The sequence below is a fragment of the Syngnathoides biaculeatus genome, chromosome 23, assembly GCF_019802595.1.
Source record: "Syngnathoides biaculeatus isolate LvHL_M chromosome 23, ASM1980259v1, whole genome shotgun sequence".
Lineage (NCBI taxonomy): Eukaryota > Metazoa > Chordata > Actinopteri > Syngnathiformes > Syngnathidae > Syngnathoides > Syngnathoides biaculeatus.
In genome coordinates, this window is record NC_084662.1 from 15,249,705 (window position 1) to 15,272,938 (window position 23,234).

Consider the following 23,234-nt stretch of genomic DNA (forward strand, 5'->3'; position numbering starts at 1 on the left):
TGTTACATTAAAAAAAACAACTTTAAAGTCGTGTTCACTACGCTTTGCCTTTCATAAAATGATGCACATAATTTACTGTTTTAAAATTGTGACATGCTTCTTCTGAGATTTTTTAACTAATCAGCTAAAAAAAACAAGAAAACGAGTTTATTTTGGATTCGTTGAATTTTTGTTTTATGTTGCTGTGTTTCGATCAATTTGTGTTTGTGCTTGTAGCAACCGTAAAACGTTGCGATTGTGTATTTTGCAGCTTTTACTTCCTTTCTGTGGAAAAAGTCCCACGTTAAAAAAAAAAAAAAACAGAAATAAAATGGGTCAAATTAAAGGTTGCCAGACTATATTCAGCAAAGCAGTGCGCCAGGGACTGGTCCATTTAAACCATATTAAATGGCGTTCATTTAATATGAGATATATCAGGATTTATAACGGAATTTAGATTGCTATGGTTAATCTGGGTTCAAGGGGGCTCAGAAAGCGCAATAAAGTGAAATATTTCTACAATATTTGAGCACTTTAGTCTTTTCTGTGTACGCAAGCCAGGCAGACGTGGCAACCCCAGCCTGCTGTGACGTAGCTAGGGCGCCTGAGCGGAGCAGTCAGTGTGCGTCTGCTCCTTGTCGCCGTCACAAGCGTTTATGTGTGAAAACTCGCCCTGAGCAGACCTGCACTATGCCACGCTCATTGTATCGTTGACGAGTCTTTTGCGGGGGGGCTTTCCAATGAATATTTTGCCATGTCGCGTGTAATTTGCGTCAATCGTGGGTTCAGTTTTCCGGTGGTCTAATCTTGGGTAGCAGCAAGGTTAAGCCCCAAGGATCGCGTCGGCTGCTTCCGAATGCTAACGCCAGTTAGCTCGCGATTTCGCTAACCGTTCCAACTAAGTGTCGTGGCGCCGGCGTACTCTAGCTAAGGAAGCTAGCCGCAACTTCGCCGAGGAACCCAGAAGATTGCTGGTTTTTGTGCTTGTTGTTAGCTAACGAAGCTAATAAAAAGGAATCTTGGGATCGGCGGAGAAAGTCTGTTAAACTGGAGCTGACGGTGTCACATTTCCTTCACTTAACACGTAAGTGTTACGTGCTGGGGCTCGTAATTTTCTTTCCATTTTGTCGTGGCCTGTCCTTTATGGCGATTATTTAGATTTTTTTTTTTTTTTTTTTTTTTTTGCTAGCGCTGTGCAAGACTCCGCCGTGTAAATAAATTAAAAGCCAATGATAACGTTCGGTGGTGTCACTGTGTGGTTACGGCAGGCTGTTCGGCGTGACCGGCCGACATGTCTGAAGGCTCCGAGAGCAAGCAGGCCCCGGACGCGGTCCAGGAAGCCAGCAAGCCCGAGCCGATCGCCGCGGCCGCGGGTCAAGGCGTGCCGTCGGTGTCTCCCCCCGTGTCCGCGCTGAACCAGCCGCCCCCCGCCGCCACCGAGGACGAGGAGGAGGAAAGCGAGGACGAGTCCGAGATCCTGGAGGAGAGTCCGTGTGGACGCTGGCAGAAGCGCAGAGAAGAGGTTAGTCATTGACTGTCATCTTACACTTTAGTACATTCGCACAGAAGCCATTTTCCGCCCCACTAACCACAGCAAATAATCACTCCCAGTACTTGAGTACAAATAGAGATACTTGTCAGAAATAGACCGGTGAAAGAAATACTGAGTAGCTCCTGTTGTGAAGTCGAATTAAAAAAAAAAAACTGACTAAAATGTACTTCATTCTAAAAGTAGAATTTTTAGGGGTGTTAGATAACAGATACCAGTGCAACCTATTCACTCTTGAGTACTCCCTGTTACTGAGTACTGATACCACTATTTAGGACTTTCTATAGATAAAAATTCAATTGGAAGATAGATGGAAACTGACAGATGAACAAAGACATTTCTTTTGAATGGACTTGATTATTTCTTTTTGATGAACTGGTGAGGTGGCCTTATAATTTTTTTTCCCCTTAACCCATTCATGGGCAGGGTGGCAATTTTTTTGCCTTATTGAGATAAAAGTCTCCTAACAGGCCACAATCAAGGAAATAACACTTCTTTTTCGTTTAGCGCATAAAACAAAGGGCAAAAAAGATGTACTCTCTCGCAGGCAGCGTCTCAAAACTGGGACTGGTATGTTATCAGTTCTGTGAAGCGTTACATACTAGAGATATGTTACCAAACCACTGCTATAATCACTGAGCAATGGGGCCATCCATAATAACAATAAATAACACCTCGTTATGACAATTGCATTTCCCAATGCAAGGGTAAAAAGTAAAAGGTTTCAGAATTCAAAAGGTACCTGGAAAAGTGACCTGGACTGCAGTAATGAAGTGTTTTTATTTTGTTACATAAAACCACTACATGACAGTAACGTGGTTTGTTTGTCCTACTTGAAGGTGAATCAGCGAAATGTACCGGGCATCGATAACGCCTACTTGGCCATGGACACCGAGGAGGGAGTCGAGGTGGTGTGGAATGAAGTCATGTTCTCAGAAAGGAAAAACTTCAAGTTACAAGAGGTTGGTGGACGTCTTTCAACATTTGCCTCTTTGTCTGCTCCCATGAAACTGCAACTTGCCAGTATCACTTTTCTTGATCTGCTTTCCATACCCACCTCCGATGGGTAAAAGTCAGTGACAGTGCGGAAGAGTTAAAAATATGTTGAAGCCATAATGCCCAACCAAACCACATGATCACAGCTTATGAAATGCATAATGCTTACATCATGCAATACGCCGCTAAAAGAAATTAGTGCATTTGTTAGGATAATTTTAAACCTTCAAACAACTGTACTTCACCACATGTGATCCAACAAGACATACAGCGCATACACGTAGATAATTATTTTCTCTGTGGGTCACAAAATATTGAAAGTACTGTATGACAGCCCCTTCTTGCTCTTGTGGTAGTGATTATGCTGCGATGACATTTGTTTTTGCTCTGGCTCCATCTGGAAAATTGTGTTCTTGGACCAGGCGTGTGACTAGAGCAGGGTGCAGTTCGACTTCTTGTCGCTTACCTCATATGTTTTGTGTGGGGTCCCAAATATTTGTTCTATCTCGTATTACATAGTTGCACCTGAAGTTTATTATTTTAATGGTTAGTTTCAAACAAGTGCAGGAGCTTTTGCAGTCCATGTGGGTGTGTGCATGCCTATGACGGTCTGGTTCTCGCGGGAGCACCAGAAATTGTTGCTTGGTGCTCATTTTTATTCATAACCCACTGACCTCACTGGATGAACTTTTATAAAAGAACCCTTTTTTTAAATGAGCTTGATTAGTGACCTTTATTTTGCATACCTGTCGCAGTAGACTTTCATTTGGACACGTGTATTTCATACCTTGTCTGTATACAAGTGTAATTACAGAGTTATAGCCCCGTGAGGAAATCTTCATTATTTATTTCAAATTCATGCTAAATGTGGTAGACCATTGGTTGTGCCAAGTCATGTTGCCATGAGTGATGATAAGGAGAAAGATCATGCGGGTCCCTTCATATACACAGTATTGAGATGATATTTTGATTATGGTTACCACTGTATTGTGTTGATGTTGGCAAAATATTGCATGACAATACAGCAAATGAACTCTGCATGTTGCTAGGTATTGTGTGCATATTAATAATGATCATTTTAGTTCTGTTACATCAATTCAGCATTCATTTCAATTTTGCTTTGTGAGGACATTTCCGAACCTAGCCGTATGTTGTATTTGGCAACAGCCTGTTCGATTCACTAACAACAAACTGAAGGCCTTCAGTAACATTTGCAGTAACATTGCTGCTTCAAAATAGTGGTCAGACCTATTGCCTGCAGCACAATAGCAAAGAACATGTTGTTCCTCTTGACTCATACGTATTTTGAGCGTGGGAGGAAGGTAATAAAGCAAAATAAGTCTGACAAATAAGCGAACATACTTTAGTTTTACGCTATCTCGGACATTGTAATAACATCTCATCTTTTTTCCCGACAGGAAAAGGTCAAGGCGGTGTTTGACAATTTGATCCAGCTGGAGCATTTGAACATCGTCAAGTTCCACAAGTACTGGGCCGACGTCAAAGAGAACAGAGCCCGGGTACTCGGACAACGCTCGCGGAAGGGCTCTTCTCCCGTAGCGCACGCGATGTTGACGTCTGCTTGTCACGTTTTTCCTGCCGCAGGTCATTTTCATCACCGAGTACATGTCTTCGGGAAGTCTCAAACAGTTTCTGAAGAAGACTAAGAAGAACCACAAGACCATGAATGAAAAGGTGTGAACTGCAGATTATTAAGTGACACACACATCATCCCCACATCATTTTCACCTTCTGTAGGCAGCTCCTATAGAGTTCCAACCAAGTGTATTAAAAAGTGCAATTTCTACAGTAGGCTCCCATTATTTTTAACTTTCCGGTTGATTTTGTTTGTTTATGTTTGTGTCAGGCTTGGAAGCGCTGGTGCACACAGATTCTGTCTGCTCTCAGGTGAGTCTTCATTAATCGGACACATTGGTGTCTGCCGTTCTTTGTTGACAAGCGATTATTATTATTATTATTATTATTGTTTTTAACATTACAGCTACTTGCACTCGTGTGAACCTCCCATCATTCACGGGAACCTGACCTGCGACACCATCTTCATCCAGCACAACGGCCTCATCAAGATCGGCTCCGGTAAAGTGACGACACGGACGGTCAGGGAAACTTGTCATGTCGAAAGAATGCAGCTCATCGTTTCCTTCATTTATTCTAGTGGCTCCAGACACGATTAATAACCATGTAAAAACATGCCGGGAAGAGCAGAAGAGCCTTCATTTCTTTGCTCCAGAATATGGAGGCAAGTGCTTCTGTTTTATTAAATTACATCGGATTAATTACATTATATCTGATCTTTTTATTTTTTATTTTTTTCTCAGCTGTTGCCAATGTCACCACAGCGGTGGATATTTATTCCTTTGGAATGTGCGCCTTAGAGGTGAGGGCTTGCATTCAATCTGCTTTCCAGCCACTTGATCACAAGGTTCATTTGTTCTGTTGTTTGTTCCATATTTACTCTGATTGTGTTCTTCATATTGTTGCCAGCCAAGAGACTTTTTTTAAGTATCAGCTAATATAGGGCGATCTTAAAGCTGAGCCTTTTTTTGTGCATGTAATATTAATGTGTTTCATGCACTTTTTTGCAGAGTTCATCTGTATTAGGGTCACAGTTGAGCTACTGTATGGCTTTACCTGGCTGACTCTGGTCAGGCTCCACCCTGGATTGGTCACCAGTCAATCAGGGTAGACATAGAAATAGATCATTTTTGCTCATAAACTGCAGTGTTGAAAGCATGTGAAAAAAACTCAGCTTGTAGGCCGGAAATTACGTTAAATAATTTTTAGGATGAAACTTCTCCCTCTATTTTAATATTTGACCTTTTGGTGCTACTTTGACTTTGCAATATTCTCTGAGGTGGTACTTTGTGTGAAAGGTTTGTGACCAACTAATTTGTCAGACTTCAATTGATCTTAACATGATTTTGCTAATAGCGGATTCCAATCATGCTGATTCTAAATTTGTCGTGTAATTTTGTCATCCCACAGATGGCGGTGTTGGAAATCCAGAGTAACGGAGATTCGTCGTATGTTTCCCAAGAAGCCATAAACAGTGCCATTCAGTCCCTCGAGGACCCCTTGCAACGGGTAAGCGATCTTCTGTGGGGGGACTGTTGGCGCAATGGAGCCTCAAGTTTTCATCTTGTTTTTTTTTTCATGTTCACCCAGGAATTCATCCAGAAGTGTCTGGAAGTGGACCCAGGCAAACGTCCCACAGCCAGGGAGCTCCTGTTTCACCAAGCCCTGTTCGAGGTTCCTCTGCTCAAGCTGCTGGCCGCACACTGCATCGTTAGCCACCAGCGTGAGTGGAGACGGTGACAGACGCGCTCTCAAGTAAACGTGTACACAGTTGTCCTCACATCTCCGTACTTTCCTGTAGATATGATTCCAGAGAATGCTTTAGAGGAGATGACAAAGAACATGGACCCCCACTTGGTGATTGTGGAGGGGAAGGAGGGCGTTCAGATGAAGTGAGTGTGCTTCTTCAGTGGTTGCTTGAGGACTTGACTTCAGACTGACAGGGGTTTTTTTTTTTTGTCCTTCTCAGGCTATCTCAGTTTCCTGCTCTTGAGCTGGACAAGTTCCTTGAGGACGTCAGGTAAGATTTCTGTCAGTAGATCGAAATGTGCCTTAAAGGTCAAGTGTCATCCCTATAAACATTCTAAAATAGCTATTGAAATGAAAAATACATCTACCATTATTCACTTCAATGTGTACACGAAAAAATAAATATGAGCGGAGAGCGCGTCATCCATGCGCAAAGTTGCGGAAGTCTCATTCAACATCCAAGTGGTCGCCATATTGGTTGGATCTGCTGTCCGTGACGTCACCCCAGACATTTGCCCCTACTGTGGGACATGCCCCTTCAGACACGGAAACTCTTTTCTAAGAAGAGAACATCTCACAATTGAGTGAAGTGTCTTGGGCAAATATGTAGATGATATGCAGATCACGGCCAAACCACCTCCCCGCACGACTGTGATAAACGGCCACTTCTGCGGCGGCGATGAGCCACACCGACCGACAAGGATGGCGGCCGGATCGGCCTTATCGACAAGGCCGGTAACGATCCACAAGGCTTATTGTTTTTTTTTTTGTTTGTTTTTTTTTTTGTTTGTTTGTTTTTTTTAAGTAGCTGTATACACACCAAGCTGTCATTTAGAACCCACAAAGCTCTGGTCCTTTGCACCTGTGTGATCCATATTTCACGACGAAGCGGGTCTCTGGCAAATTAATTTAGAGCGAACCCATCCTCCAGAGTGTTCGTGCAATGCAACAAGCTGGCATTTTAGCTAACACGAAAGAACAGCAAGCTACGTTCCCGCAGGTAAAACTAATAGAAACAAACTAGCCCGCTAGAGGGCACTCCTGCCCCGTTTGTCAATTCCTGCTTCTACTCGAAAACAAATCCCTCGACAGGATTTTCATGGAGTGAGTTATAAAAAGCCATCCACGTCAAAATCATGTTTTGTGGTGAAAAAAGGCATGGGTCCATACCGGCTACAGTTTTTCATTAATAACATACTAAAAATGATGCATTTCAAGACAGTGGCCCTTTAAATTACAAATGCAACAACGATCAGTTTTTTTTTTGGGAGGAACAACTATTATATTTAAAAACAAAGAATCACATCACATCAACCACATCAAAAGCATTGCAAAGAGTTTGATTTCGAATGAGTTAAAACAGAACAAAACAAAAAAAATCACGACCCTGTGTAGTTTTTGACCTTTGGATTTGTAAATGGAAGCGATGATCTATTACTGGGATGTTCCCAAGTAATTCCAAGTTCTTCCCTCTTGTGGCTATCAGGAATGGGATCTACCCTTTGACCGCGTTCGGGATCCCGTGTCCACAGCAACCTCAGCAGGAGGCGGTGAAGTCGCCCATCGTGCCGCCCTCTGTCAAGACGCCAACCCCAGAACCTGCAGAACTTGAGACCCGGAAGGTGAGAAATAGCACAGCGGCTAACGCTATGGAAGCCATTTTTTGTCTCCTGACGACATCGCCGACTGTCCGCAGGTGCTTCAGATGCACTGCAACATTGAGCCCGTGGACGAAGGCGCCAAGCATCATGTGAGTCCACGTCATCCCGACGTCACACACACACACCCGAGCCCTGAAATTCATAACTGTCTCACTCTTTAGCTGACTTTACTGCTCAAACTTGAGGACAAACTCAACCGACACTTGAGCTGCGATCTGTTACCAAGTACGTTATTATGTCGCGATCGATGCACGGAGCTTCCAACGGACCTGATTGTGTGTGTCCTCTGCTTTAGATGAGAATGTGCAAGAGTTGGCTGTGGAGCTCGTTCAGCTCGGCTTCATCAGTGAGGTGAGTTGCTTTTTATACATTTCACACGCCTCTGCTCACTCCTTGAACTCGATTCCCTTTTAGTGGACGCCCCGTCTAAATAAAATCCCCGTGTGCGTCATCCACTTGAATAAATATCTCAAGGTTATGATTGAATCCATCTGAATCAGTTCTGAAGAGGACATTTTTGTGACTTTTGGTGCGCAGGGCGATCAGCCTCGTCTCGCTTGCGTTCTTGAAGAGGCCTTCTCCAAGTTCTACAGCCGCAACGGTTCCCTCAACCCTGTGACGGTCTCCTCGTAGCCGAGGACCCCCAGCGGACCCCTCCGCCGCGTCCCGGGCCGCCCGCCCACCCGCCCGCCGTTTCCCTCCTCCAGGAGGAAGGCCTTGCTTTCGACTGCGGCCCATCGTAGTCTTTGTATGTTCTGGTGGGACAAAGCTGCCACTAAGTGGTTCTCTCTAGCTTTCTTTATTTTTGTCATTTTTTTAAATGTAATTGTTCTCTCCCAAGCAGTTCAGCCATTATGCCTCATTGCAAAAAGAAGGAAAAAAAAAAAGTTTAACTTGGGTTTATTTCTTTAGCTTAAAATTCATGGAATGTTTAAGTCCGAAAAGCCCAGTATTTTTCTTTGAGTCAGTATTAAAACTGTATTTTTACCATTTTTACTGTTCAATAGTTGTCTTCTCCCCTGCCAGATTACTGAAGTCTTGTCAAGTTGGCTTGCCGGCTATTTTTTAAACTCTGGATGGCTCGCTTTGCTGTCAAGCTCGCTGTCAACTGCAGAAAGCGTGTAGTCATGTAAGTCGAAAGTATCCAAACTATTTATTTGTGTTTGGCTGTAATTCACTTTCTGCACACCTGTTCCGGTCGCTTCCTTTGAACGGAAGCTTCAACTCCTTATTTTTTTCATGTAATTCTCCAAAAAAATCAAAAATGTTAAGACCCACACATGCTTGTGATATGTAATGTTTTGGCTTTATACTTTATATATGTAGTTCGGCCCATATCGGGAAAAAAAGGTTCCTCACGCTGTTACATTCTACACAAGCTCCGAACTCTTAATCATGTCTGTGAAGTTGGCATTTTACACGAGAGGCTGCTTTCCATCAATGTGAACATTATTATTCTTTTTTTTTTTTTTTTTTTTTTTACACTTGTCTACTCTGTACGTGCTTTGCTAGGCGACGAGAATCAGCAATGTGAGCGAGTCTGAAGTACAGTATTTCAAATGTCTGTGGCTGTGAATAGTCGGCTTCTTCAAAAGCAGCACAGTTTGCACTTTTTTTTCTCCACTCGTTTTGTTACTTTGAATGAAAATGTCCCGCAGCCTCTGACAACAGATCCAAATTTAGCTAAAAGGCTATCATAAGGGGAATATTTGTGTTGCCTTTGGTGCAAATGTCTCACAGGGTGTGAACACACTGGGAGGGGGCTCGACGCTCTCTGCTCCTTCTGCTATCTGTTTGTTTACCTTTTTTTTTTTTTTTTTTTTTTCCACTCCCTGAAAATAAAAAAATCGTCACTAATCAGCGCTCACTTGGATGAAGTGTGCTTCTTTGAAATCATTAGTGGTATTTGTTAAAGTTCATGATCCATTTTACACCATTAAAATCTGTCAGATTTTGCGGGGGTGGGGAAGTTGCTATGACGGGGCCGAGTGATGTGCTTCTGCACGAGTCGCCCCTCACCCGCAATATAAAAACTCGGGCATCTATAGAGCTCGTGCACCTACGTCACAGAAGTCACGTGACTGGCCATATTGCCGGTCAAACAAAGCATTGTTCAACGCCAAGTCCGTTGAGACGAAAGGAAAATGTCTTATAGCACGACATCCAGAGTTTTGTCCGATACCATTAAACATTTAGAAGGTGATAATAAACAAAGGTACATGAAAAAATGGAAGACACTTGGCATAGAGCAGTGATTTCCAACCTTTATAGAGCCAAGGCACATATTTTACAATTGAAAAAATCCCACGGCACACCAACAAAGGTAAATGTCACCAAAAATGGATAGATTAATTACTGTATGTACTTCCTGTCATCTAACAGAAGAGGACTTTTTTGTTCTGTCTGTCATTGTGCCTCACTGGGACAAATAGATGAATAAAGATACATTATTTCTTGGAGATGTTTTTTTTTATAGCAATTACGTAGAATTGGATAACTTTCCACAGCACGCCTGAAGAGTGCTCACGGCACACTAATGTACCGTGGCACACTGTTTGGGAATCACTTGCATAGAGGACCTGTATTTAATGCCAAAGTCGATGTTGTCGCCGATAAGAAATTGGACTGTTAATTCGCTTCCGCTTGTCTAGGACAACTGGATATACGCGCATCTGGTGAGTAAGTCGTCAAGATTTACACGGAAAAGTTTGAAAGCGTATAAAAGTCTGGCTGCATACAAATACTTCGTTGCTGGATCTGTTATCAGGAATAAATCCCACATAGCGACGGGTTGACGGCTCGTGAACGCGGAACTGTGTTCGGCGACACGTTTACCTTTGCCAGAATCCATCGATGTTTTCAGCTAGAATTCAATACAAATACCAATATTTAAATAAATGACCCCTGGTTTTACACCAACTCATTCATTCACCATGATTGGAGTCGTCTCTACGGAACGTACACGGAAGCGATTGCGGCCACACTTAACCTCCATAAACCTCCAATCCCACAGGGATGAGAGACCCTACCAGTGCGACAGTTTTTTTTTTTTAATGCATTTTTCTCAAATGAGCAGAATAGAAAAATGAGAAGAATAATTCCTACCTGAAATGAAGCGATTGGTATACAGGCGTGTGTATATTTGGGTTGGGTACAATCTATCATGTTTAATTGGTGAAATCCATCGATATTTTCTGCACTTTTCAGCTGGTATTCCATAGAATGATCTCTTTGAATATCTATCTCATCTTTTGTGACAACCAACAGCACAACAGGTCTCAGGCAATTCGAAAAATCTCTGGTTCAACGGCTCCCGCAGTGCAATATGGCGCCGTGCAAACTGACGTCACGTGTACGAGCTCTATAGAGTGCCTCGTTGTTGGCTGCGAGTGCGTGCATGTCACTCATAAAAGTGGTAGAATGGGGGTCGGGGAGAGTTTGACAGCCAACATGTGTACATGGGCTTCACAATAACTTACAGGTGCTTTAGAGCATCTCTCTGTTGTACCGTTACAACTTGATGGGATAAATTGCAACCACCAGAGACTTGAAGCAATTCTCACTTGGGGACTCAAAGTTTACTATTTCATATACAGTTGGGTGATTGTGGATATTTTTTTTTAATGAAACTAAAATTAGAAAAGTGGACATTTCCAAAAACTGTTCAATTACACATTTTTTCTCAGTAATGATAAGTTTCAAATGTTGTAATGTTATTACATATTAGTTACTGTGTAACACTGCAGTCTTGACCCTACTATGCATGGAATTTAGGAGGACGCCAGACTAATTGGAGAAAATCTGCCCAAGTAAAACTTCACATAGGAACTTTGCAGCCCAGGTTCGAAACCCCTCACCTCAGAATTGAGCCGGATGTGCTAACTAACCGCTTGCACACCGTGCTGTGGTTTCTCCCCCCCCTTTAATAATCATTACAAGAAAATATGTGACTGAAATGATGCAAGCAAATGAGACAAAATTCAATTGTTTATACAAAAAAAAAAGAATTCTCCATTCTCTGTTGGTTTAAGAAAGGGTAGCCCTTGTACAAGTACTGTATACTCTTGTACGTACCTTATGTCACAATGTGTGCTCTAATACACTTTCATGCTGACAAAACACGTTGCGGTACAAATTGACAAAAGAGGTATAATAATCATAATCATAAAAGTAAAGCGAGACTAAAAAATAGTTTTGATATAAAACACCCTAGAAACACGCTCTAAATAAAAAGCTAAACCCCCAAAAATGGCGACATCACAGTTCTCTGGAGCGTCATCCAGCTGTTGGTTGAAATATCCATTCTGTACAATGATGTGTGCAAGTAAAAAACAAAAGAAGAAGAAGAAGCAGAACTACAAAAACAGTACAGAGCACTTCAGTTCACACACGGCACTCGTTCACATTAAATTTTGCGTCTTCTCGTCCCTGTTTGAAAGTCACGTTTTTAGGCACAGTAATTCAGTACGTGGACCACGTCTGGTCAGTCGGCGGGTTCCAATCCCGGACGAGGTCTCGCCGCAATGTCCAAGATTCAGAATCCAGAAGGTTGAGAGTTACAGTTCTCCTCTTCAACCAAGCGACATATGTGTCAAATGTAGTATCATTCAAATAGTTATAGACAAAAAACACACTGTTGCATACTTGCCTTGAAAAGGTAGAATATTCAAATATTATATTTGTGGTACAAACCTGACACAGTACAGGGTGTCCCAAAGACCCTCTGCACGTTCTCTTTTGTAGTTTGGGACACGCTGTACATATTTGGAAATATATAAACAATTTCTGAGGCCATAATGCTCCTGTTCAGATAATATATAACCACATTTTGACAATTTTTTTTGTAAAATTGTATTATTTATGGAGCCCCAAAACCAGAGAAACCCCATTTTTGGTAAGTATAAAAAGTTCACAAAATTGGGTGCACATGCTCGTCATTGGACAATATGTCGATATCCTTATGTTGAGAGTTATGGAGCATTATGGTTTGCATCAGTATCATGGAGGCGAATGAAACATTTACCAGCAGTAAATTCAGTTTTCATTCAAAATGACTTGTCGGCCTTGTAATTACTGCATGAAAATGATTGATGTGAATGGAAAATGAGTTGAAATTTGCAAGTATCCTTCCTGATTCAAATAGAGGGAAAACGGTGAGAGAGAGAAAAAAATGCAGCACTTAATTTTTTTTTTTTATTTTTTTTTTAAAACGATGTACTCATTTGATGTCAGCTGCCTTCGGCCCCTCATTTTAAATAATTCTGTTTAAAATCAACATATTTCTTGTTGACAACATTTTTTACTGTAAATGTCAGTTTTTGAAAATCTGAATAATATATATTTTACATTCCTGGCAGGAATTATTAATTTGTGTCTTCCCCTAAAAATATTTATCTCCAAAATTTAGGAGTTTTTATGTTTTGCATGAAGAACAATAAATACTTACCACATAATTTTTTGATACACATCGAATTTTGATTTTTATAAACCTAAAACGTCTGCTTTTAGTTTTTTTTATGTGAAATACTTTTTACCTCCAAATTTTGTGGCTTATTTTGATCTGGAAAAACTGAAATATAAAAATATTTCCCCACATGTTTGTGATTTAAAAAATAAAACAAGTCTACAATAAAATCCCAAATGTGGAGATGCATGCTTTGCACTGGACATTGACAATATGTAAAAATTATGTTAATACCGTTAAAAATATAACTGAAGCTTGAAATAGTTTCCATTTTTGCCGTTGACATTATTTCAACGATTTTAAAATTTGCAAAACTTGTGCTTTTCAACTCGTATGTTTATGTGTGTGTGTTTCAACTCCATGATTTTTATTTATTTTATCAGATGGCCATTTTAATACAGGAGTACCTTGACCTGCTGGTTTTTCCAAGTTTTGAGCATCACTACATCAATTTTTGGATTTGTGACTCGAGCTCAAATTTGACCTTTGAATGAGCTTCAGGCATTCTGCCACTAGATGGCATCCGCAAACTCGACAACATCCGGATACTCTCAGTTCATGTGGTTCGCCTTTTATGCAAATATTTATGCCAAATGACTTCGAAGGACATGGTCATGAATTAAACACAAAATCAAGGTACCACTGTATTAGAATTGCACCGTTGACTGATGATATGTTTTTTTTTTTTTTTTTTTTTTTTTCGTGAAGTAAGTTATTACAAACATTATTTTAGCACCGGTAGCGCGGTCCGAAGGCAAGTTGTCGTGCTTAGGGAGGCCGCACCGTGTCCTCTTCTGGCTGGGAAGCAGACAACAATGTCGACGGCTGATGTTCGATCCCGTCAGGCCCGTCCACTGCGCTGGTCTACTTTTTTAGACACTGGTACATGAGGGCGCGAGGGTTCAGCATGTAGCGCTCCGAGCTGAGGAGCTTTGTGAGGTACTGAGGCACGGGGGGCCGGGGGGCCGCGTAGGATACTGCGGGGCTCACCGCCATCACCTCGGCGATTTTCTGCTTCATGCTGCTGATTTCCTTTTCTTGCCTCAGGAGCTTATCTGACAGATGAACAAATTTGGAGTCATACATGGAACGGTATTTTTACTAATATAAGAAGTCAGTTTTCCCCATTGAATTGAACTGAAATGCCGTTAATCAGTTCCAGTCCCCCGCAAATACTCTTACGTGTTTTTAATAGGGATGGGCAGGTACCAATGCCTGGTATGGGTATCGGACTGTCGGTAGGGTAAATGGACATAGACATGTTACTCTTGTAATAACCACAAGAGGGGGCTGACAGATGAACAAATTTCGAGTCATACATGGAAGTGTATTTTTACTAATATAAGAAGTCAATTTTCCCCATTGAATTGAACCGAAATGCCATTAATCAGTTCCAGTCCTCTGCAAAAACTCTTATGTGTTTTTAATAGGGATGGGTGGGTACCGATACCTGGTATGGGTATTAGGCTGTCGGTAGAGTAGATGGACATAGACTTGTTACTCTTGTAATAACCACAAGAGGGTGTGATTCAGACCCAGATAAATTACCCTGTAAGGGACTGGCCGAAAGTCCAGCATGCCTTCCGGCTAAAATCAGGCGAGGTCGGCTCCAGCTCAACCATGACCACCGTAATGAGAAGCGCCATAGAAAATGGACAAGTGGGTTTGAAAACAAGAAAAAGGTGTCAGACCTTGAGCGATCTCTAGCTGTCTCCGGGCGTCCCCCAGAGCTGAGAACAGGTCCAGCTTGATACGCGTCTCGGCGCTCAGGTTGTACTCCAGATGCTGAGCCTTGTCCTGAAGCGCCGACAGAGTAGACAGCAGCATGTCCGTGTCCTTTTCCACACCGCGGTACTTCCCCAACGCCTGGAGGAGGGGGTGGTAAAATTCCAAATTATAATGCGGTCTCGTGTTGTTTAGCGACGCTCTAACGTCAGCATGCTTACGTGCTTCACACAGAGAGGATGGGGATGACCCGAAACACATCACAACAATAATCACAAGTCGTGCATGGCCGCGTGTGGTGACAGCTGCCGTATGTTCACAAATAGTGGCTGGCCACGGCTGTTTGTTTACTCAACTGCAGACAGGGCAGGCTTTTTTTGTTTGAAATATGTGAATTACAATTTCTGTCAAGTACACCATTCAACCTAAAAACAACTCAAATACTGTGTCATTTACAACACCAGACTCCATATAAATCATTTGAGAGACTTTTTATACAATATGGCTTTGGTGCTACTGTTTTGGTTAGCACCAGAGTTCATACAAGCTTGGCGTTTAACTGTAATCCTCTTGTTACCATCTTTGAAGGCTTACTCATTGTCATTATTTTTCATCTTTAATATAATGTGGAGAAGTGGGTAAAACAAAAATGATGATATATTTCAGTCTGTCCTTGTCTTGTCCCCAATTGGACATGTTGTTTCGGGTCAATTTGACTGGTGTCATCTAAACCAATTTTGTATTGGTTGACTACCTAAATAGCCCCAAATATATTTATTATACGTTTTATACAGCGTAACCAGCACAGGATCAAATTGACGCAAACAAACAGCAATGTGCACAGAACAGAACTGGACAGGACAGGACAGGACAGGACAGGCTGAACTATACTAATACTTTTGTTTACACTGGAGAAAATCATCAAACCTAAAAAAAAAAAAGCTAAACAAGTAAAATGATGTGAATCATCCATCCAGATTCGGAGCCGCTTATCCTCACGAGGGTCGCGGGAGCGCTGGAGCCAATCCCAGCTGTCATCGGGCAGGAGGCGGGGTACACCCTGAATTGGTTGTCAGCCAGTCGCAAGGCACACAGACAACAGTCGCACTCACTCTTGCGCTATTTGATGAAATACGGCATGTTGACCTCAATCCAAAATGAAAACAGATGCAGATAAACAATTCACGCCAGTGACACACACACACGTGCATTGTCAAATATAGAATATGAGAAGATGACAATAAATACCTCCACATCACTTTCTAGATCTAGCACACGACTCTCTTTGACTTGATACTGCAGCTGGAGTTGCTTGTACTCTGTCTCTAGATCTTTAACTCTTTTCCTTAACATTTGGCTTTCACTGTTTTCCTGCCTGCGGCGAGACACGGACAGATCAGTCACGTGATTTTTGTCACGTCTCACATTAGTAGTACAGTGGTGCCCATGACTTCCACGTTAAATTACTTTCACTCGTATCCCAAATCAGCTTTCCACATTGAAGTATATGAGAGCGCCGTTAATCTGTTCTAGCCCCTCCGAGAAACACAATTTTTTGGGGGGTGATCTTTTTAATCAAGAAAAATAGCACTATATTGTAAATGAGGAATAGTACACACAAAAGCAAACCTAAAAGAATTAACTGTGGTAAGTGTCACATGTACACAAAGCAGTACATTCTTGTGATGTGTGATGGCGTGGCCTCGTGAGTGCCTCGTAGCTCTGTCTCAGCTGACTTTGTAGGATATCTTTGTAGCACAATTACAGACAACAAACTAAATATTTGAACACCCTACTATATTGCAAGTTCTCCCACTTACAAATCATGGAGGGGTCAGAAATTTTCACCGTAGGTGTACGTACACTGTGAGAGAAATAATCTGAGAAAAAAAAAAATCCAGAAATCACAATGTATGATTTTTTTAACAATTTATTTGTGTGATACAGCTGCAAATAATTATTTGAACACCTGAGAAAACCAATGTTAATAATAGGTACAGTCGCCTTTGTTTGCAATTACAGAAGTCAAACATTTCCTGTAGTTGTTCACCAGGTTTGCGCACACTGCAGGAGGGATTTTGCCCCACTCCTCCGCACAGATCCTCTTTAGATCAGACAGGTTTCTGGGCACGGAGTTTCAGCTCCCTCCAAAGATATTCTTTTGGTTTTACGTCTGGAAACTGGCTAGGCCACGCCAGAACCTTGATGTGCTTCTTACGGAGCCACTCCTTGGTTTTCCTGGCTGTGTGCTTCGGGTCATGGTCATGTTGAAAGACCCAGCCACGACCCATCTTCTATGCTCCGAGTGAGGGAAAGAGGTTGTTCCCCAAAATCTCACAATACATGGCCGCAGTCATCCTCTCCTTAATGCAGTGCAGTCGTCCTGTCCCATGTGCAGAAAAGCACCCCCAAAGCGTGATGCTACCACCCCCATACTTCACAGTAGGGATGCTGTTCTTGGGATGGAACCCGTCATTCGTTTTCCTCCAAACACGGTTAGTGGAATTATGACCAAAGCGTTCCATTTTGGTCTCATCTGACCACAAAACCTTCTGCCATGACTCCTCCGTATCATCCAAATGGTCATTGGGAAACGTAAGACGTGCTAGTTGTACAATTTTGTCACCGGTGTCTTTGGACAGCTCTTTGGTCTTGGCCATGTTACAAGTTTGAGTCTTACTGATTGGATGGGGTGGACAGGTGTCTTTATGCAGCTAACGACCTCACACACAGGTCAATACATAGAGTGGAGGTGGACTTTTAAAGGCGGACTAACAGGTCTTTGAGGGTCGGAATTCTCGCTGATAGACAGGTGTTCAAATACTTATTTGCAGCTGTATCACACAAATCATTAAAAAAGTCATACATTGTGATTTCTGGATTTTTCCTTTTAGATTATCTCTCTCACTGTGGACATGCATCTACGATGAAAATTTCAGGTGTTTAAATACTTATTTTCTTCACTGTACTTGCACGTTTCTCTTTTTGGTAGCAAATAAAAGTACCTGAAATATGAGAGATGCAGTGCTTTCTGCTCGGATGTCAGGAAGTGAAGCTCGTGACCCCTGGGCAATATTAGTCTCACCTATTTGTTTTCTCAACCCATTTGTTAGTGAACCACCAAGAGGTCCCAATTTAATTGTGTCATTTTTATTTTCACATCACTGGAACTGCCATGCCTTGCATCTAAAAAAAAACCTCCTTAATCGGGGCCCTCGCAAGTCGAGGTACCACTGTAGTACATTGATTATTGTACACGGTACAGGACGCCGGTTGCGTTCTGTACCTGGCGGTCACGGTCCTGGCCGCGCTGGCCGCCTCGTCCGGTCTGTGGGCCTGAAGCTCGGCCACCTGCCTCTCGAGCGAAAGCCTCGCCTCCGTCTCCGCCCGCATCTTCTTCTCCAGCATGGCGCTGGTCTGCTTGTCCCGCTGCTTGGTTTTGCTCAAGCACATAATCCTGTGAAGCGAAAAAAAGAAAAACAAGTTCTTCCTGTGCCTGCGTGGGTTTTCTCCGGGTATTCCGGCTTCCTACCGCGTCCCAAAAACATACGCACTTGGTTGAATGAAGACTTGAAATTTCCCGTAGGTGTGAATGTAAGTGTGAATGGTTGTTTGTTTCTATGTGCCCTGCGATTGACTGGTGTCCGTTGAAGATATTTGGGATAAGCGCCAAATCTCCATGACACTAGTGAGGATAAACGGTATGGAAAATGGATACATGGATGTATTGTATTTGAAAAGAACACATTCACTTGACATTTAATATTCCAGCTGAGTCACTGTATATGACAGCACACCAACATCGCAGCAAACTGCGATGTGATGACGCCGCACATCGACATCGTGATGACGAGGCTCAAACAAAATATCCTGCAGCCTTAACTGAGACTCAAAAGTCACAGGTGCGAATGTCAATATGAACATTTCTCTGCATACTGTATGTGTGGCCTGAAAATGGCTGCTGACCAGTCCACGGTCCACCTCGCCTCTCACCCACTAGTCAGCCGGAATAGGCTTCGCTTTCCTGAGCGCCCTAATGAGGACTGGTTCTTTAGAAGATGGGATGGATGTGGCGATCCACTCACTTGCTCTGCAGCAGGATGTTGGACTGTCGCAGCAGGGCCACCTCAGGCCTGAGGCTCCTCTCGCTGTTGGTCAGGTTGCAGATGTGACTCCTCAGCTCCTGCTCGCCATGTCGGCTCACCTGCAGCTCGCCCCTCAGCTTCCTCAGCTCTTGCTCCAGCCTGCCCGCAGACATAAAAGCGGAGAACGTCAGTCCAGCATTTGGTGCACGGGGAGAACATGCAAACTTCGCACAGGCGGGGCCAGGATTTGAGCTCCGGTCCTCAGAACTGGTTAGACCAATGCTCTATTCAATTGTACTACCGTACCTCCCAAAACAATTTGTGTTTTTTTTTTGTTTTTTTTTGGGGGGGGGATGGGGGTGGATAGTGGTAAGGCTGGAACGGATTAATGGCAGTTCCATTAATTTCAGAGGGAAAAGATGATTTGAGATGTTAAGTGTTCTGCATTACGAACGTAGTAACGGAACAAATTAAACTCGTATCTCAAGACCTCCAAGTTTCTGCCAAGTGAGGTTCTTAACTTGAAAAGCTCGCATATTGAGGCACTTATAAGTCAAAGTACTAGATCCGATTCCTGGTTACTTCCCACAACTGCGGACCACCGCTCACCTGCTCAGCTGCTCTGCGTACTGATTCTGAACCACTGCGGTATTTTTGTCGGCTCCGTCCCGATTCGGGCTGACGTTTTTCCCACCGGATCGTTGTTTTTTCTCCGTCCTGCCGGCAGGGGGCGAAAGCGTGGCGGCGTTAGCCCGGCGGGCTCTGGGCGAGCAGTTCTTCACCACACGTGGGGCTTTGCCGGCCTGCTCTTCCTGAGGTAGTTTGTCTGGGGTGGCGGAGGATTCTGGTCCCGGTGACCCGTTGCGGGCCGGATCTCTGGACTCGTTCGAGCCGCCTTTGGACATCGTCGGCTTCCGGTTGGATTCCACCGACCGGACTTCCTGTGTTGCCTTCTCAGCGGCTCGCTCCTCGCTCCGGATTTGGAGGCAGTCTACGATGTGGGACTCGTCTTGAGCGAGGACAGCACCGTTCTGACACTGGTACTGACTGGATTCTGGCTTTGACTTCCATTTGGAAGCTGGAAAAACCAAAACATGTAAAACTATTAGTCATGTCCAGGGTTTTTTTTTTCTTTCTTCTTCCTGAAGTTAAGTTGAATCTCATTTCTCCTCGTTGACTTACGGCCATTGTCGGCCGCCATCTTGGGGTAAAGCTGCAGGCCCGGCGGGAGCGAGTGCTGCAGAAGGTGCATGTGGAAATCGTTGTCGCTCTGCACCGCTTTCTGGATCCGGAGCTTAAAGATGTTGGTGAAGTAGCAGGTGGCGTCGAAGCCCAGGTAGACCACCGGATAGCCGATGCTAAATCACACACACACCAAACGAAATGAGATTTAGTCAGTGGCGTATGTGTGAATGTGTGCGTGCTGTAAGAAAATCCACAGTTGAGCTCAATTTTGTTTGAAACGCGCATACCAATGAGCGGCAAAAAGATGAGAGAGATTGGCATGTGAGGTTTTGAGGTCTTTGAGTCGAAGCGACGCTTCCGTGTACACGAGAAGAATCCACAACGAGACTGTGGAAATGCAGATGCCTTTCTCTGAGAAAGAAAAAACAAATCACTGGTGAAAAATATGGAGGTTTTGCGCATTTTTGAAACGCTCTGCATGCTCACCTGTGTGCCAAATATAATTGAATACGACGTAGGTGCTGGCCGCGAAGAAGAGCCAGTGCAAAGGTACGAAAATCAAACAAAAGATGTCAAGCGTGAAGGCGGCGCACACAAACACCACACAAATAACCTGCAAGCACACCGGTTTGGTTGTTAATGAAATGCGGCGGCACACTTTGCGTTCAAAAGACATCCGTCAATGGTTCGGTGTCCAAAAACCTATTTTGTCACCACGCCACACGGTGCCCCTTCATAATAAAACAACACAACGTAGTCGTACCTTGAAATAAAATACATATTTAAAACATTTGAAATATTCAGAACCAAGTTTATTTCCTTTTTTTGTAGTTGGTTGCCAATTGGACTTGTAATAAAAAAATCCATCCATTTTCTTAGCCGCTTATCCTCACAAGGGTCACAGAAATGCTGGAGCCAATCACAACTGTCGACAAGCACACCCTGAACTGGTTGGCAGCCAATCGGTAATGAAAAATTGTACACACCAGTTGGTGTACATCCATCCATTTTCTTAGCCGCTTATGCTCACAAGGGTCGCAGGGAGTGCTGGATTCTATCCCAGCTATCAATGAGGAGGAGGCGGGGTACACCCTGAACTGGTTGCCAGCCAATCGCAGGGCACATAGAGATAGACAACAGTCGCACTCACAATCACACCTCGGGGCAATTTAGAGTGTCCAATACCAATACCGTACAATATATTTATATTTTCTATGTGATGTTGATGTGCAGGCGGTACGGTGGATCAGCTGGTAAAGCTTTGGGCTCACAATTCTCAGGACCTGGGTTCAATCCCGGCCCCACCTGTGTGGAGTTGCATGTTCTCCCCATGCCTGTGTGGGTTTTCTCTGGGCACTCCGGTTTCCTCCCACATCCCAAAAACATGCACGCTACAAGCACAAACACAAATTGATCGAGACACAGCAACATAAAACAAAAATTAAACGAATCCAAAATAATTTCTTGTTTTTTAGCTGATTATTTAAAAAATCTCAGAAGAAGCATGTCACAATTTTAAAACAGTAAATTATGTGCATCATTTTATGAATGGCAAACCGTAGTGAACACAACTTTTAAGTTTTTTTTTTTTTTTTGATGTAACAAACCATGATCAGACAGTTAAATTGTTTGATTTATCACTCAGTCTAAAATGTATTTTATCTATGTGAGAAGTTATGATCAATTAGTAACTACTACAGAGTACAGATTAGAGGAAGCAGTATTTTCCTCAAATATTCCTTTGGGATATTGATTTAGGTGGCACGGTGGGCTAAGCTGGTAAAGCGTTGGCCTCACAGTTCTGAGGTCCCGGGTTCAAATCCCGGACCCGCCTGTGTGGAGTTTGCATGTACTCCCCGTGCCTGCGTGGGTTTCCCCCGGGCACTCCGGTTTCCTCCCACATCCCAAAAACACGCAACATTAAGTGGACACTGTAAATTGCCCCGAGGTGTGATTGTGAGTGCGACTATTTGTCTCTATGTGCCCTGCGATTGGGTGGCAGCCAGTTCAGGGTGTACCCCGCCTCCTCCTCATTGATAGCTGGGATAGGCTCCAGCACTCCCACAAGCCTTGTGAGGATAAGCGGCAAAGCAAATGGATGGACCAACCCTCTGCAATGTTTCCTTAAATCTTATTTTGTATATATTTGGTGCAATTCAGATAGCTGCATCTATCCTACTATTTCCAGTTTTTCCTCAAAAATGATGAGTAACAAAAAAAAAAACTGACTTTTGCACAGTACAACAAACATCTGGAATACCAATAGATTAAACATTTGAGAACGTGTATCACAGCCAAGCATAGTACATTGATAATAATAATTTAAAAAAAAAAAAAAAGAAACTGTGGGGTTGCTCACCAGCCCGTGGCAGTGGAACGTAGTGTAGACGCTCCCGAAGAAGAGCCAGCACGGCCACAGGTACTCCAGACGGAATTCCAGGAGAAAATCTGCCAGCAGGACCAACATCCACATGGCCATAACCTTCAGGAAGGTGCACGCGCTGCAAATGCGTCAATAAGGAGAAATCAAACAGCACTGCCAGTTATTCCAAATCACGTCAACCAAAGAATTTTCAAGATCCTTTTTTGCCAACAATGACGGTTTTTTGTTTTGTTTATCAGACCACCACAAAGCCCGCGACGAGAGCCGCGCTTTCCTCCCTTTGTTCTGCTCATCCATCGGCTGCTGTTACCTTCTTTGTTTGGTTACCATGGCGATATTTCATCTGGAGGAGAGCGAGACGGGGAGAGCCACGCAGCATCCTCCCTCCCGCACATACTTTCAACGGTAACTGTTTGGCTTGAATCTCAATCGTGGGGAGTCCAAAAATTAAGGCTTTAGCTCCATACTTTTTTTTTTAAATAAGTAATTTGATACGCTGTTCCACAATGGGAGCAAAGACACCACAATCGACTGGAATATGCAATATCAAATTCTCTTTCTGCAAAAAATAAAAAAATGCCTTCACGATAATCAAGAAAAACAAAAAATGTAATACACTGAAATCATCTGTATTTAATTTGAACATTACATTTTTTGCACTTGTTTCAAATGTGTTTAAATATTTTTTTTAAAAAAGAGGGGGAAATTACATCTCTTTACTACACTTGAATCATGAACAACCAAAAATAAACTACTTTTTCAGTATATTAATAATTGTTTGTTTTAACAAAGCAGGTTTTTTTTCAACTGGCAACATTGCGTGGTATCAACAGAAATTTTAGTTTTTATTTTGTCCTTTTAA

General features: G+C 43.0%; 2 protein-coding genes across 2 annotated transcripts in view; one reads left to right on the plus strand and one right to left on the minus strand.

Moving 5' to 3' along the window:
* The first annotated feature begins 579 nt into the window (after positions 1–579).
* Positions 580–9,859, plus strand: nrbp1 (nuclear receptor binding protein 1). Its single transcript, XM_061813216.1, has 18 exons — positions 580–1,063; positions 1,248–1,501; positions 2,368–2,490; positions 3,943–4,044; positions 4,130–4,219; positions 4,392–4,432; positions 4,527–4,621; positions 4,701–4,784; positions 4,864–4,922; positions 5,531–5,629; positions 5,711–5,843; positions 5,922–6,012; positions 6,090–6,140; positions 7,356–7,491; positions 7,566–7,619; positions 7,692–7,755; positions 7,826–7,881; positions 8,068–9,859. The coding sequence occupies exons 2-18, from the start codon at positions 1,271–1,273 to the stop codon at positions 8,161–8,163; spliced, it is 1,605 nt and encodes a 534-aa protein (XP_061669200.1). The 5' UTR covers positions 580–1,063; positions 1,248–1,270; the 3' UTR covers positions 8,164–9,859.
* Positions 9,860–12,969: 3,110 nt separating this feature from the next.
* The window catches only part of si:dkey-12h9.6 (macoilin-1), a 31,189-nt gene continuing 20,924 nt past the window's right edge, over positions 12,970–23,234 (minus strand). Inside the window, exons 4-13 of the mRNA XM_061811678.1 lie at positions 22,349–22,490; positions 20,476–20,602; positions 20,277–20,400; positions 19,987–20,162; positions 19,414–19,882; positions 18,805–18,963; positions 18,006–18,176; positions 15,968–16,094; positions 14,686–14,860; positions 12,970–14,049 (exon numbers count right to left, since the gene is read on the minus strand). Coding sequence (XP_061667662.1) covers positions 13,859–14,049; positions 14,686–14,860; positions 15,968–16,094; positions 18,006–18,176; positions 18,805–18,963; positions 19,414–19,882; positions 19,987–20,162; positions 20,277–20,400; positions 20,476–20,602; positions 22,349–22,490 — 1,861 coding nt within the window. The 3' untranslated portion in view covers positions 12,970–13,858. The remainder of the gene's footprint in view (positions 14,050–14,685; positions 14,861–15,967; positions 16,095–18,005; positions 18,177–18,804; positions 18,964–19,413; positions 19,883–19,986; positions 20,163–20,276; positions 20,401–20,475; positions 20,603–22,348; positions 22,491–23,234) is intronic.